The sequence below is a fragment of the Chaetura pelagica genome, unplaced genomic scaffold (genome assembly GCF_000747805.2).
Source record: "Chaetura pelagica isolate M959 unplaced genomic scaffold, ChaPel_1.0 scaffold45, whole genome shotgun sequence".
Taxonomy (NCBI): Eukaryota; Metazoa; Chordata; class Aves; order Apodiformes; family Apodidae; genus Chaetura; species Chaetura pelagica.
The window spans coordinates 5,927,200-5,942,212 of record NW_009953217.1 but is presented as its reverse complement, the minus strand read 5'-3'; the positions used below and the strand labels follow the sequence as shown (position 1 = coordinate 5,942,212).

At 47.6% G+C, this 15,013-nt stretch overlaps 3 protein-coding genes across 3 annotated transcripts in view; 1 reads left to right on the top strand and 2 right to left on the bottom strand.

Moving 5' to 3' along the window:
• Nucleotides 1-233, bottom strand: part of DGCR2 (DiGeorge syndrome critical region gene 2) — a 40,339-nt gene extending 40,106 nt beyond the window's left edge. The window contains exon 1 of the mRNA XM_009997713.1: nucleotides 140-233. Coding sequence (XP_009996015.1) covers nucleotides 140-233 — 94 coding nt within the window. The remainder of the gene's footprint in view (nucleotides 1-139) is intronic.
• Nucleotides 234-2,479: 2,246 nt separating this feature from the next.
• TSSK2 (testis-specific serine kinase 2) lies at nucleotides 2,480-6,488 on the top strand. The gene is given in 4 exon segments (XM_009997712.1): nucleotides 2,480-2,510; nucleotides 4,703-4,812; nucleotides 5,983-6,228; nucleotides 6,483-6,488. Coding segments are annotated over 4 exon segments (393 nt in total).
• A 688-nt stretch (nucleotides 6,489-7,176) lies between these two features.
• DGCR14 (DiGeorge syndrome critical region gene 14) overlaps nucleotides 7,177-15,013 on the bottom strand; it is a 9,175-nt gene continuing 1,338 nt past the window's right edge. Inside the window, exons 2-10 of the mRNA XM_009997711.1 lie at nucleotides 14,725-14,893; nucleotides 14,436-14,531; nucleotides 13,635-13,801; nucleotides 13,071-13,188; nucleotides 10,717-10,850; nucleotides 10,471-10,573; nucleotides 9,249-9,358; nucleotides 8,232-8,347; nucleotides 7,177-7,678 (exon numbers count right to left, since the gene is read on the bottom strand). Coding sequence (XP_009996013.1) covers nucleotides 7,393-7,678; nucleotides 8,232-8,347; nucleotides 9,249-9,358; nucleotides 10,471-10,573; nucleotides 10,717-10,850; nucleotides 13,071-13,188; nucleotides 13,635-13,801; nucleotides 14,436-14,531; nucleotides 14,725-14,893 — 1,299 coding nt within the window. The 3' untranslated portion in view covers nucleotides 7,177-7,392. The remainder of the gene's footprint in view (nucleotides 7,679-8,231; nucleotides 8,348-9,248; nucleotides 9,359-10,470; nucleotides 10,574-10,716; nucleotides 10,851-13,070; nucleotides 13,189-13,634; nucleotides 13,802-14,435; nucleotides 14,532-14,724; nucleotides 14,894-15,013) is intronic.

Here is a 15,013-nt window from a genome sequence, read left to right as displayed (position 1 = left end):
CCTGGGACCCGCCGCTCGGCCGGGCCCTGCCCCTCGGGACCGGCACCCCCGGGACGGCCGGGCCCGCTCCTTGCCGCTCCTCCCTCAACAGCCACCTCCGTCCTCCCTGGATGGCCGCACCGGTGCCCTCTGTGCCCACCGAGCAGCCGCTGCTGTTCCCCCGGGATGGCCCTGCCAGGCCCGCCGTGGCCATTCCCGCTCAGCCCCAGCTCCACCAGACAGTCCTTCCCCATCCCCTGTGTCCCCCGGGCCGCAGTTCCCAGCCCCCTCCATCCCTCTGTGCTCAGCACTGGTGAGGCCACACCTGGAACCCCGTGCCCAGTTTGGGGCACCTCGGTACAAGACACCGAGGGGCTGGAGCGTGTCCAGAGAAGGGCGGCCAAGCTGGGGAAGGGCCTCAGGAACAAGTCTTACGAGGAGCAGCTGAGGGAACTGGGGCTGCTCAGTCTGAAGGAGGCTGAGGGGAGACCCCATCGCCCTCTGCAACTGCCTGGAAGGACCTTGTAAGAGGTAGGTGCTGGTCTCTTCTCACAAGTAACTGCTGATAGAACAAGAGGAAATGGCCTCAAGCTGCTCCAGGGGAGGTTTAGGCTAGACATTAGGAAGAACTTTTTCATGGAAAGGGTTGTCAGACATTGAAATGCGCTGCCCAGGGAGGTCTCTGAGTCACCATCCCTGGATGTGTTTAAAACTCATCTAGATGTGGCACTTGGGGATATGGCTTAGGGCTGGACTTGGTAGAGTAGGGTTAATGGTTGGACTTGATGATCTTAAAGGTCTTTTCCAACCTAAGTGATTCTGTGGCCTTTCCCTGCTGCCATGAGGACTTCCCAGCCCTGTCACCCTGTTGCCACCAAAGCGCTGGGGTTCCCTGGGGTTTCCCAGCCCCAGGGGGCTCTGAAATTGGCCATTGTTAGCCTGCTTCATTAACCTGCTCCCACCTGCCCACCACAGAATTAGACAGTCCCTGTTTTCACACATCTGCAGGGATCTCCTGCCATGCAGGACATGCACAGGTGACACCCAGGGGCCCCAGTGGGACAGCTCCCAGCATCATGTGAATGCCTGAGCTAATTGGTGTTCCCATACCTCCTGGAAACACTGTGTTCCCAGTTCCTAGACCCAGCCAGAGAGGAAATGCATAAAGAGAATTAATTGTGCAGCACAGATAATTTTTAATGGCCCTGAAAATGACAGGTGCCTGTAGGAATTTGACCCTGGGTGTTGCTGCACGTCAGGCCAGGCAGGGTGGTGGCTGTCCCTGCCAGGAGTCCAGCCTGGGGAGGTGGCACTATCCCCAGAGCCACAGCTCTCCCGAGGCTGGAGGTCAGTCTGGGTGGTGTTTGGGATCAAAAGGCAATTTCACCTTCAACACCCACTGCCCAAATTGAGCTGGAATTTCCTCCGATGATGGGGAGAACAGGAGCAGTGTTCAGGCAGAACCAGGTGTAGTGGACATCCCATGGTGGCTGCTGGGGTCACAGGGAATCAGCACTTTCCTTTGCAGGGAATTCCAGCTTTTCAGTAAAGCCAAAAGCTGGGATGCTGCCTGGGAAGTTGTATTATTATTAGTAGTATTATTGTTGTTGTTGTAATGTTGTTGAACTAAAGTATCTAGAAGTATGTTACAACAAAGTGGTTTTTGCTTTTATGCTACAATTTAAAGTTTTCAGATAAAACATGGGCATTCCAGTAAGGAGCATTTTAACCAAGTCATACAGTCTCTGATTCCCTGTTGAGACCAATTACTCTTTATACCCAGCAGCAAACTTCCCTCGGGAATATTCCTGATGGATGTACAGGTACCTCTACTCTCACATTGCTTCTCCTTCCCCCCAGCCCCTGCCTGTGCTCAGGACAGCAGGACCAGGGATAAGCTCTTAGTTAAGTGTCATGTTTAAAGTAGCAGTGGAAACTGGTGCCCACAAAGACCCCGAGCTGGGATAGCAGCAAGTACAAGCTGTGGCTCCACCACCTGGACCTGTGAGCCCTCGGCAGAGGACACGTGTGCCTGGGGACGTGCTGGACTGCGTCATGAGAAGCAAGGGGGTGCTGAAGATTTAGGACAAAACCCATTTTGCCAGCTCTCCTGGGCTGCCAAGTACTGTCACGATCTGAGTGCCCGTGGGGACCGGAGGAGTGACGACATCCTCCAGCACCAAGGCACGAGCATCAAACGCCCCAGCTTTGTTCCTCCTGAGGGATGCTGTGGGGAGAAGCTGTTCTCAGCCCAGCTGCACCCAGGCTGATCCAGGACATTCCTTCTACACCCCAAGCCCATGACACCCCATGGCCCACATAGAAGTAAATGCTCTGTGATGCCTCTGGCGTGCCAGCAGCGCTCCCCTCCCAGCAGGGTACGGTTGCTCCTCCCTGGCTTCTCACCCAGGAAAACAGCCCTTGTTCCCACAGCCCGTGTGCCAGGTCTGGAGCATGCATGTAAGCACCACAAACAGCACAGCAGCTGAGGGAATAGGTAATGAATGGCCTGGTCACACAGGAGCACAAAGGTGAGGGGTAAGAGGCTCCCCTTGCCCTGCACCAGGCTGTGCCCAGCATCGTAACGCTGGGGGTACCAAGGTGATGGGACTGCCAATGGCCTGGCCCAGCTGCAGGAGCCCCAGGCAGGGCCACCTTGTGTGGCCACACAAGCCCTGAGTGGGAGACTGGGACACTGGGAGCTGTGTCCAGGGTAGCTGGGGGCAGCCCAATGCCCCAGGGAGGAGGGGCAAGGATGGACCGTGCTAAAGAAAACACACCAAATGCCTCTGGGTGTGCAGGAGCTGGATCAGCCCAGGTGTCCCACTGGGAACGTGTTTCTGACCAGTGAGTGCAGATCACCTGTGCCCAAAAATGAGTGGAGAGAAGCTGCTGTGCCTGGGATGTGGGAAGGGGCTCACAGGGATGGAGGCTGAACCCAGCTCTCCCCCTGGCCTGGCTCTAAGCTGGGGTTTGCAGCCCCTGCTGTGGGACCAGCTGCAGCCAGCTGGGGTTGAGGCAACAAATCCAAATATAAGGAAGTGGGAATTGCTCTGTCTCCCCCTTCCCTGAGTAAGCAGATTAATTTCCTTTATTTTTGCAGAGATTTAGCTTAGTCCTCCAAAACAACGTAGTATCTGCAACCACAGCTTCCCTTCTGAGCTAAATAATCAGAGAAGCAGAAAGCAGCCCTGAGACCTCACTGGAACCCACTTTCAGGTGGGTGCAGGGGTGGCTACCTCTGCCCTAGGGAAGTGCTCATACAGAAGGAACAAGCTTTGGTGCCTTTGGGAAGTCCCATTGCAGACTCAGGTCCCTGCAAGACCTGGCTCATGGCCAAAACTGAGTTGGAGCCCCACGGCAGTGCCCCCACCTCTCCTCTGACTACTCCAGCCTGGCTTTCTGCTCAAAGCATGGCAGGTGTAACTGAGAGTTTCCCTTCTCACCCTGTGTTGCTGCTTAGCATTTTCTTTCCCCACAAAGAGCAGGACTCTCTCGTTGTAATCAGCATTTGGCTTCTTCAAGGCATCTGAGCCTGCCTTCTCCATCCAGGTTTCAGCAACTCATCCCTCCTCCTCACTAACAGTTCTTGCAACTTTTTAAGAATTACCCCCTGCTGTTCCCCAAATCAGCCATAAAGCCCCTATTTTCTGTCCACTTACAAGAGCAAGAAGCCCTTAGGGTCCCTCATTTTCTTCCCTGCCTGGGGCAAGGAGCCAAACCCCAGTCTACACAAGGAAGCATCCACAGTCTCTGATGTTACAGCCCCATGTCACACCACATGGCCCCAGCTCCACTGGGGCTCCCATGATTTCTTGCAAGCAGCCAGGACCCCCCCACAGCCAGCCCTCCCACCCAGGAGAGCCCTACCACTCACCACCAACCACCTCTGCAGCTTTAGGGAGCTCTGGAGGCTATTTTGGCTGAAGGAGGAAGCATGTCTGGGCCTTGCACAGAGGAAAATGCAGACACAGAACAGTGAGAAGAATCCTCTGAAAAATGGGAGGAAAAAATCATGAGTCACCATCAACCAAGATTTTTTTTCACCCTGGCTTTGACCCTGTAAGGTACATTGTCTGCTGGTGTTACACGAGCAAAAAAAAATAAAACCTGGCAACAAAGAGCCCACTAATGCTCTAATTACAGATTGCAGGGGCTGAACTGCAGCAGGAAGCACAGACCAGACACTGCAGCAGGTGTTACAGGAATAGCCCATCTGAAGAGCACAGCATCCCCCTCAAGAGATCCAGTTTTACAGCATTTCACTGAAAATAAATTACATTCCCAACAAATACATGAAGGCCCTTCACCCTGGCAGAACTGAAACTGTGATTTTAGTAGGGCTCTTTAGGTTAATTCACTTGGGGACTAACAGAAAATCAACACTGACCCACAGGATATTTAATGCAATCTGCTTTTAAGCATGGACTGCACAACATGGAACTAATTATTCTCAGGTATCAGAATTCCTCTCTCCATTATAGTGCACTATAAAACTCCAGTCCCTTGGAAGGGTTTTTCCATAGGGAGGGACATGAGTTTTGGAAGTGGCAGTGGAAAGTGCCCAAGAGGAAGCTTTCCACAAACATCAATGAGGCATCATACACCCCAGACCTTACAGAAAGTGCAGACACTGCTTAGAGGATGTTCCCTGGGTAAAACATCACCTGGTTATAGCACATGTCCAGCCTGCCAAATGTCACACAGGCTGTCTTGTCCTCAGGTGTGGTGCAAGAAGTGCACACGTGTGGCTACACCTGCTTCCTGCTAAAAGGTGCTCAGTGCCTCTCCAGGCTGGATCCCACCACACAAGTGCTCATCCCACACTCAAAGGTCAGCTCCTACTGGAGCAGTCACAGCTCTCAGTGCAGGCTCTGTATGGTTAAAACTGCTCTTCAGGTTGTGGGGGGATTTCTTTGCTAACTATAAAAATTAGCCAGAAGTTTCAAAGAACGGGCAGAAAAAAATTAAAAATCAAACAAGAGCCCCAGTCTGGCTCTCATCAAGCATCACTTCTGTTCTTCAGAATGACACTGCCATCCATGCTGGTGGATCAAGCAGGATTGTTCCTAGCCCCTCTCTGTGGTGTGATCATCAACATCAAGTCTTTGGAGTCACACACTTTGCAGCTGTAAAAACAAATGGGAAAAAGCTGAAATCACCACAAAACAAAAAGCCTCAGAGGCTGATTACAGTGAAGCAATCAATATGCAAAACAATCATCTCTGAGCCATTCTGAGGAAGGTGTTGGTGTGAGCTTTTCTCAAGAACAACAGAAGATGGAAGTTAAAACATAACTCCCTCACCCAGAAAGGGTTTAAGAACAAGCCAGCTGCAGAGCTCACAAAAGAAGCCAATTGTCAGAGCTCCAAAACAGAAGGGCTGGATGAACAACAAGGAAATAAACTTATGAGAAGTCGCCACCTTCCCCTAACAAGCTTATGGGGAAAAACAAAACAAAACAAAAACCAACACAGCACAAACAACAAAATACGCAAAGCCAACAGTTCTTGAGCACAGTCCCAGTGAAAATAAGAAAAGCAGCTTCCCATCCCTGTTGAGGAAAGCTGACTGAAGAGGAACAATACCACAATAAACCAGAAGCAAACCCATCTGGGGACTGGAAGTTCATCTGAGACATTCAAAATGAAGACAGACAAAATTTCACCTGACAGGTGAGTAAATACAAAAAGACTTAGGTATCTTTTGGGAAAGAACATTTAAGCTACTTCCATCCTGTTAGCAAAACTAAAATATAAATATAAAGATCATTTGATGAACAAGGCAGAGTACAACCCATGTCTCTCAAGTTACTGTCTCTCAGTAACTTGATGTGAAGATTTGCCCTGGATAACATACTTTTGTAGCTTTATAGCAGGACTGAAAGGTCCTTTTGAGTGCCCTGCACAGGGGCATCAAGCATTGCTACAACTCAGACATCTTTCCCAATGAAGACTAAGTGTCATGCTGTGAGAATTTGCCTTTTCCAAACCCTTGTCTCAGGATGAAAACAGAACTATTCTGAACAAACCCTTTGCTGGGCCTGCTGTTTATGCAGCCCCTGAAGTGCTACAGAGCATTCCTTGCTACCCCAAGATTTCTGACATCTGGAGCCTGCATGTCATCCTGCATACAATGGTCCACACTTTAATGTCCTTGCCCAGCTCAAAGCACCTAGCTGTAGAGTGCAGGGACCTCACTTACCACTTGCTCCAGCCCAATGTGTCTCAGAGGTTGTGAATAAACACAGTTTCGAAACACTCATGTGTGCAGACTTCAAATTTCATGATCCCTTCCCATTTGCCAGCTGCAGAAGGGGAGCATTCCCAAAGCCTGTGGGAAGGAAAGCCTGAGCACAAGCATCAAGCCAAATCCCATTTTGCAGAAAGGGAAGGAGATGGAAACAGGATCCTCTCAAGCATGGCTGGTTCTAACAATATCACAAAATTGGCCTAATTTATGAACTGCTGGTTCTCAGCTTCAGCTTCTCTGGACCCTTTCAGCAGTAGTCCTCCTCTTTTGTTGTACAAAGTATAGCAAGAGAAGACAGTACATCTGCTGAGGTGAACAAACAGCTTAACCACTATTCCCACAAGACCTGCCTGATACGGTTTGTGAGGATGAGAAGTTACTGTCAAAGTACATTGCAAAGTTTCTTCCAGTGCTGCTGACACTTCACAGCTCTTATGCTCACATTTCTCAAGTTCTGGCTGCAGAATTCACATGTGCATCAACCACACTTTGGATTCAGTTAAGTAAGAGGGCAGGTTATTACAAAGTGTGAACTGATGTCTGAAACAGTCTGCACACTGTTTTCAGAATGTACCAACTCTTTTGACAGGCCCACTCTATGTTCAAGAGCATCTGTTTAAGCTCCACTTGGATTAAAGAGAAGCCCAGTAAAATTCTGAGTCATGTCTCAAAATACACCTCACCCCTTCTGCAAAGTACAAAATCAAACATGTTTGACAAGCTGGAATAAAGTCCAGTCCAACCTTTTAGGAAGGTTTCCCACATTTTATAAATAGACATATTTGTACAGAAAGGTAATTAAATGCATAGCCATCTTAGAAAGAGAAATCAATCTTTAAAAAATTATCAACATTTTTCCAAGAGTCCAGAACCTTCTCTGCCACTGCAGGAAGCATCATTTTCTTACAGCAGCCCTGTGCATCCCACCCATGCAGTTCAAAGGAGAGTTACACCACAGCAGGAGATGCTTCCAAAAAGCACATCACAGGCTATTTCAGCTATGTAATCTAGAGTAGCTCTGGTCCCAGATCTTGTAGCTGCTGGCTTCTGTTCTCACAGCTGTATCTAGACCCCTCCCTCACTAACAATGTCTCACAGCATCCAGTTTGCAGACAGCTGAGCAGGGCCACATCACTATCATCTTGCTGATGACTGGAATATTCAGAAGAAATCAGATGCCTTCCTTCTTTTAGGAAGCTGCAGTAAATTGTCTGTGATGGATGTAGTATCCTGAGATGCTGGTGTCTGAGATACTGCTGGAGGCTGTGGGGTGCTTGTGGGTGTGTGAGGCCCGTTTCCTGGGGTCTTGTAGCCAGGAGTTCCTGTGTGGGCTGGGGAAGGGGTATAGCTGGCTCTCAAGGCCTTGTCTGTGTATTTACTTGCAGTCCTGTTCACCAGTCTCTGCAAAGCTGGTGACATTGCTGGGCTTAGTCCTTTTGGAGTAAGGCTGGAATGGAATAAACAGTTTTAAACAATTTGACAGTAAAAATCTGCCATTTATCAGAAAGAGTATCAATGCTTCCACAAGAGGCTCAGTGCCCACTCCCCCCACAGGCCAGATCCACTGGCTGCAGCAATCATTCTGCCTGCAGGTAAACACAGCCCATGTCTCCAGGGAGACAAGTGACAGAGAAACCTCCTGCATCCCTCCCAGAGCTGAGTGGCTCTGCCTGCCCTTTCCTCTGAGCCCATTCTGTCCTCCTGTGCCCCAGCCAGGCCTTGCCTTATCATGTCTGCTCTTTGCAGTGAGGCAGGACAGGGATCCAGAGGCATTGCTGGGTGGCTGCAGGACAGGACACTAATGCTGACAGGAGGAAGCAGCAGGGACAGCCACCAGTCACTTTCCCTCAGGAACTGATTTTTTTAATTTGTAGAAACTTTCAGTCTGGCTGTACCTCCTGCTTCCAGCACTCTTTATCACTGCCCCCTTTCTATGCGTGGTTGAAAATCCCATCAGAACAGCCCCATCCCCAATTCTGCTGTCAGAACAGAAGCCTCACCTGGCCAAGTTTTCTGTGACTTTCCGAATTGCCTCCTGCTTCTTGGCTCGGTTTTTAGCTGCCACTTCATTGGCCATCTTGAGTCCCAGCCTCTCCCGGCGCCCGGGCTCCAGGATCTATCAATGCAGCACACAGGTCACTGGCCAAGGCACTTGGAGTGCTGCATCACTGACTCAAAGCACCTTTGACTACTGGGACCTAAACTGGGGAGAAGTGGGGTCGGCCCATACCTCTCTGCTGCTGTATAAAAGCTGGAGAGGACACAGAGAGACCTTCAACCTGCCTTAGCAAGTAACAAAAATGGTACAACCAGTTCAGCCAAGGAAGCAGCTGTTACCTCTGGCATTTCCTCCTGCTGTCTCTCCTAGTCAAACAATGTCACCTGTGTCTTGGCTGGCCTGGCCTGCAGCCAGCCAGCTCCCAGGCAAACAGACATTGCTAAACAGCAGGAGAACCAGTCAAGGGCTTCAGAGCCTGACTAAACAAAGGCACATACAGCAAATTACACCCTTCTTAAACTAAGAGACTCAGCCACCATACATTCAATGGCACCAGAAGTCAGGTAGCATGCAGGGCCAACTGCCATTAACAGAGACAGAGTGACAGAGTGTCTTTTCTGCTCTCAAGTGATACACCTGCCTCAGGCTTACACAGCCAGAAGATCAAGGCAGAGGGAAATCCTACAATTTCTACCCATTCACATATTAAGATCAGGGAGATCATGTGTCTCTCCAGCTTCCTCTGGAAGCCCCTTTCTCTGAGCCTCTCATAAAATGCTGAGTCTCACTCTCCTGTTAACAGTACGTGTCCCACCTCAGGTATCTCCAAGTAGCTTTCATGTGGAACCACGTCCACCTCCACTCTCCAAAGATTCTTAGTCTCAAGGACTAGGAACATAGCCCAGAGAGGTGCCCCAAGTCCCAAAACAATGTTAATCTACTCGTTACTCACTTGCCTTTCCTTCCTTAGTCCTTCCCCCCTAAAAAGAATGACATGCTGACTCCCGACATGAAATACCTTGAAGGCTGGTCCAGGTGTTCTGTCCATATAGGGTGTTTCTGACCCTTCCAGGCGCAAAGGGGTGCTTTCAATTTCCCCCCATGTCATAAAAGGAGACTCATTCACACCTAAAATAAAATTTTAGAAGTCACTCTCATGCAAGACATTTGACTATTCATTCACCACAAAGAACTCAGAGAAGCAAACTATGAAATGCAGCAAGTTCATCAGCACACCAAGGAGCCCCTCCCTGGCAGAGGAAATTCCAGCCAACACTGAACAGTAACATGTGGTTCCCATTAAAAGGGCATCACCTTAAAATCCCAGCATTGTCTCTGGCTGTACCACCCTCTAGGTTACTACAGCCAGACCCTGTCAATTCATGTGTTTATTTTCCATTTGGTGAGTTTTTGCTTAGTGCCACCTTCATTTTTTGCCCTACAGCACTAGCCTTCCTCTCTGCCATTGTATGGAAACTCTTTCAACATGGGAAACTATTTAAAAGCAGGAAAATGAGCAGAGGACTTAAGATACATGTAATAGCCAAACATACCCTCAATTCTCTAGGCCAGCCTGTAGCAGTGACTGCCCTTTGCCTAACAGCTACAACTGCAAAATAGATTCTAAGAGCCAGGTTAGGTCACTGTCTAGAAAATCCTGCTTTTCTGGGTTTGGAAAAGGCATTTACAGTGGAGAAAGGAGGTGGGCTCCAAATGCCACCTACAGGCTTCCTGGAGGAAAGGCCTCATTATGTTTCAATTTTTAGACAGGCTAAGCCACCACTCAGCAAACTACTGGACATTGACATGAATGCTCCTTTTTTTGAAAAATAAGCAACTGAACTTGTTAAAAGGTTAATGTTTGTGAAATGTTTCAGTTCTTATCTTTAAGCTGTAGAAAAGCATCACCCAGGGATACAAGAAGCAGCCACAGCATCCCTGTTGCCTAAGGAGGCTCAGCACCCTCTAGATGATTCCTAAGCAATGGTACAGCAGCTGGTTCAGAGCCTCTCAGGCACAGAATGACCTCTGCCTGGGGCCTGGACCAGGATTTAGGCCCTGCATCAAACTGGCATACACAGTACACAAGAAAGTCACCAGCTCATGAGGCACACACAGATAGAATTGTCTAAAACCACAACACCCCAGCACTCAACACACAGAACATCACAATAAGTGCAGCTCCAGTCCTCTTGCATCAGAAAAAAAAAAAAACCCAAAACAAAAGACAACTGTCTTACCAGGGGCAGGAGAGGGGGTAGCTACAAATCCATATCCATTCACTTTTGGAGACTCTTGGGGTATCAGCTCTTTCCCATCGGGTCCCACTTTGCCCAGTTTGTACTGAAACAGAAAAAGACAATGCCACTCATGTGGAGAAGAGTATGAGTCAGCTGTACCCAGGACACACAGAGCTGTCCTGGTTGATGAGCAAAACCAGAGGGCAGAGTCCAACAAGGTTTTAGTCAGAAGGAAAATTATCCAACCTGGGCATTGAGGGCTGCAGCTTGTTGGAGCTGTGACTTGCTCACAGCTTGGCTAAAAGGGTCCTTCACAAAACGTGTGTTTCGATGCACAACTTCCCTGGGCTTCTTAAACACATCATCCTCATCAGGTACACCTGGAAATCCAGAGAGTCTTGTCAGGAAGAGCTCAGGTAACACCAGGCAATGTGCTCTAAAGCTCCCAACCAACATGACATTTGCCACCCATTCGTACACAACACAGAATCCACCAGCAAGTGCAGTGTCTATCTCTAGCAATTATAACAAGATTTGCACTGGACACATGCTTTGTAAAACCTGAAATGTATAAATTAAGATCAGACTTTAGGGATTATTTTAGAAAAGACTTCCTTTTCTCTACTTCACAGATTGGTTGCAGAAACAATAAATTGTACATTTATAGTCAGAAAGGAAACTGTTTATAAAATGATGTAGTTTTCTATAGCAACCAAGGGACCAACAAGCCACTGGAGCAATCTTTGAGTAGAAGCAAAGAACAAACAAAGGTGACAAGAAAGTGTCCACAAGTAAGACAGACCAAATTGGAAAGAGCTTTGGCTCTGGAAAGCAAGTGCTGCTGTAACACAGACACTGTGCTTCTCACTGACAAAAAGGACATGATCAAACTTTGCAGTCACAGGCAAAGGAGCAAAGTACAAAGGAAGAAAAGAAAAAAAAAAACCAAAACAATTCACATATATGATCTTCAGAGAAGAAAAGGTGCAGTGTTACCAGGAAGAGCTGCTCAGTCACCTAGTGGAGCTCTGTAAAGCCCTGTTTGGAGTCAAGCCACCTAGAACCAATGCCTCTCCTGAGACACCTGCACACCTCACCTGTTGGATAATACATGAGGGTGTTCCGAGCTGTGTACTCCCAGGTCTCCAGCCCAGCCTTCACATTCTCCAGAGCTTGCTGCTCTGCTGAGGGAAGTGCCAGGTTCTCAGTTCGGCGCTGAAAGGGAGATGGGAATAAAAAGGAAAAAAACCACAACATCAGGTCTGAAACAGGATCCTGCAATCTTTTAACCAGGCAGACACAACTTGGGGAGCTCCACCACAAGCTCAGCTGCACCTGGCATGACACACTCTTCCATTTGAGAAACCACCCTGCTCCCAGGAGAGCTTGCAAACAACAACTCCAGGTGAAGTTCTGGGATAAAATCAAGTAAGAACTAAAGAACTAACTTCTCAGAAAGAGTATGTTTATGACATTGTTTATTACACCTTATGACAATACTTGTGATGGTCCAAACTTTTTTGCTATCTGCTAATCAAAACTGAAATGAAGCATTGGGTGGGTAAGATAATCTAGTTAATTAAACAAAAAATACAGCAAAATGGGGTTTCCCTGCTGTGCCACTTGGGAAGTGCAGAGGTACAGCCAAGACATTTCCCTACCTGGGCATACTCCTCCTCTGCACTGTACAGCCAGGCATGCTTGACCTTTTCCTTCTCTTTGGCCACTTCCATGATCTGCTCAAACGAAGCATTGTCTTCACTGGTGTGTTTTGCTAAGAAGCTGTCCAGGCTGGGAAGTGCATCTTTATCATCTTTTTCTGCTTCTCCTAGCAAGAAAAGGGAAGAAGCCTGAGAAAAGTTAGTGCCTCCCTTCCTCTGAGAGCACTATCCCCAGTCTTGACCCCTTCTGACACTGACCCTTCTATGGACCACTAATAATTAACATGAAGCTTGGTCAAACCAGGACAATATACCATATATATATATATATATATAAATACACCAAATATATATATTAAAAATATTTTTGGAAGACATCTAGCCAACTTTCACATTAAATCTTTTGTGGTGTTTACAGCTCTTTGTGTTCAAGGGAAAATGCAGCAGTGAGCAGCTGCTACCTGGCACTTTCAACTTACTATATGAACAGCTCTACCCTTACAATCTTTGCTTACTTACAGAGTTAGTTTCAGATGAGATAGGAAAAATGTGCTGCTTCCAAAGGGACCAGCTGAGTTAAGAATTGACATAGCTATAATGAGATCCATAACTGAGAACTCATATATATGACATAAAACATTAAGTCCAAGTCCAACTTCAGAGTCATCATTTTCAACTACTAGAAAGTTCACAGACACTGTGCTTCTCACTGACAAAAAGGACATGATCAAACTTTGCAGTCACAGGCAAAGGAGCAAAGTACAAAGGAAGAAAAGAAAAAAAAAAACCAAAACAATTCACATATATGATCTTCAGAGAAGAAAAGGTGCAGTGTTACCAGGAAGAGCTGCTCAGTCACCTAGTGGAGCTCTGTAAAGCCCTGTTTGGAGTCAAGCCACCTAGAACCAATGCCTCTCCTGAGACACCTGCACACCTCACCTGTTGGATAATACATGAGGGTGTTCCGAGCTGTGTACTCCCAGGTCTCCAGCCCAGCCTTCACATTCTCCAGAGCTTGCTGCTCTGCTGAGGGAAGTGCCAGGTTCTCAGTTCGGCGCTGAAAGGGAGATGGGAATAAAAAGGAAAAAAACCACAACATCAGGTCTGAAACAGGATTCTGCAATCTTTTAACCAGGCAGACACAACTTGGGGAGCTCCACCACAAGCTCAGCTGCACCTGGCATGACACACTCTTCCATTTGAGAAACCACCCTGCTCCCAGGGGAGCTTGCAAACAACAACTCCAGGTGAAGTTCTGGGATAAAATCAAGTAAGAACTAAAGAACTAACTTCTCAGAAAGAGTATGTTTATGACATTGTTTATTACACCTTATGACAATACTTGTGATGGTCCAAACTTTTTTGCTATCTGCTAATCAAAACTGAAATGAAGCATTGGGTGGGTAAGATAATCTAGTTAATTAAACAAAAAATACAGCAAAATGGGGTTTCCCTGCTGTGCCACTTGGGAAGTGCAGAGGTACAGCCAAGACATTTCCCTACCTGGGCATACTCCTCCTCTGCACTGTACAGCCAGGCATGCTTGACCTTTTCCTTCTCTTTGGCCACTTCCATGATCTGCTCAAACGAAGCATTGTCTTCACTGGTGTGTTTTGCTAAGAAGCTGTCCAGGCTGGGAAGTGCATCTTTATCATCTTTTTCTGCTTCTCCTAGCAAGAAAAGGGAAGAAGCCTGAGAAAAGTTAGTGCCTCCCTTCCTCTGAGAGCACTATCCCCAGTCTTGACCCCTTCTGACACTGACCCTTCTATGGACCACTAATAATTAACATGAAGCTTGGTCAAACCAGGACAATATACCATATATATATATATATATATAAATACACCAAATATATATATTAAAAATATTTTTGGAAGACATCTAGCCAACTTTCACATTAAATCTTTTGTGGTGTTTACAGCTCTTTGTGTTCAAGGGAAAATGCAGCAGTGAGCAGCTGCTACCTGGCACTTTCAACTTACTATATGAACAGCTCTACCCTTACAATCTTTGCTTACTTACAGAGTTAGTTTCAGATGAGATAGGAAAAATGTACTGCTTCCAAAGGGACCAGCTGAGTTAAGAATTGACATAGCTATAATGAGATCCATAACTGAGAACTCATATATATGACATAAAACATTAAGTCCAAGTCCAACTTCAGAGTCATCATTTTCAACTACTAGAAAGTTAAAAGAAACTGCTTAAAATCTGCTGAATACCCAAAACTCTCACAGGAGACAGAGCCCTCAAAGAATTTTCCTGGTGGTGAAGAATTCAGCTAGAGAAACTTCATCCTCCTACCTTCCTCTGTAGCTTTGATGCCAGCTTTGGATTTATTCCCCACTGGAAGACCACCTTGACGCACTTCTGGGGTTTCAAACGTGGCTGGAGTAACATCTGTGACAGAAAAAACATGGCTCATGTGGTTACTAGAGCACAGGACACCTGCTGTGCCACAGGGGCTACTGCCCAATCCAGCACACTAATTCCTATGCAGTGTCTACCTTAAGCATCACAGGCACAAAGTTATATAAACCAGAGCAGGAACATCAGATATGAAATCCTTCTGCTGCAGTGAATTAGCTCTTACATGGTGCAGGGGTGTCCCTCGACGATCTACCCAAGGAGGAACCAAACTTGATAGCAATTTGTCTCATTTTCTCCAAATCACCGTTTTCTTCAGCCTCCAGATATTCCTTCTGTGCTCGCAGCTTCTCCACGTCAGGGAAGAAATCCCGCTGAATGATCTTCTCTAAACTCTACAAAGCAAAGAGACAACTGAAAGTCAGGCTGGGGCTCCGCGGGGGGCAACTCAGCTCGGCGACAGCCCCACACAGGGCAGGGGAGGGACGGGGGAGCCCGGGGGGGAAGGACGGGGG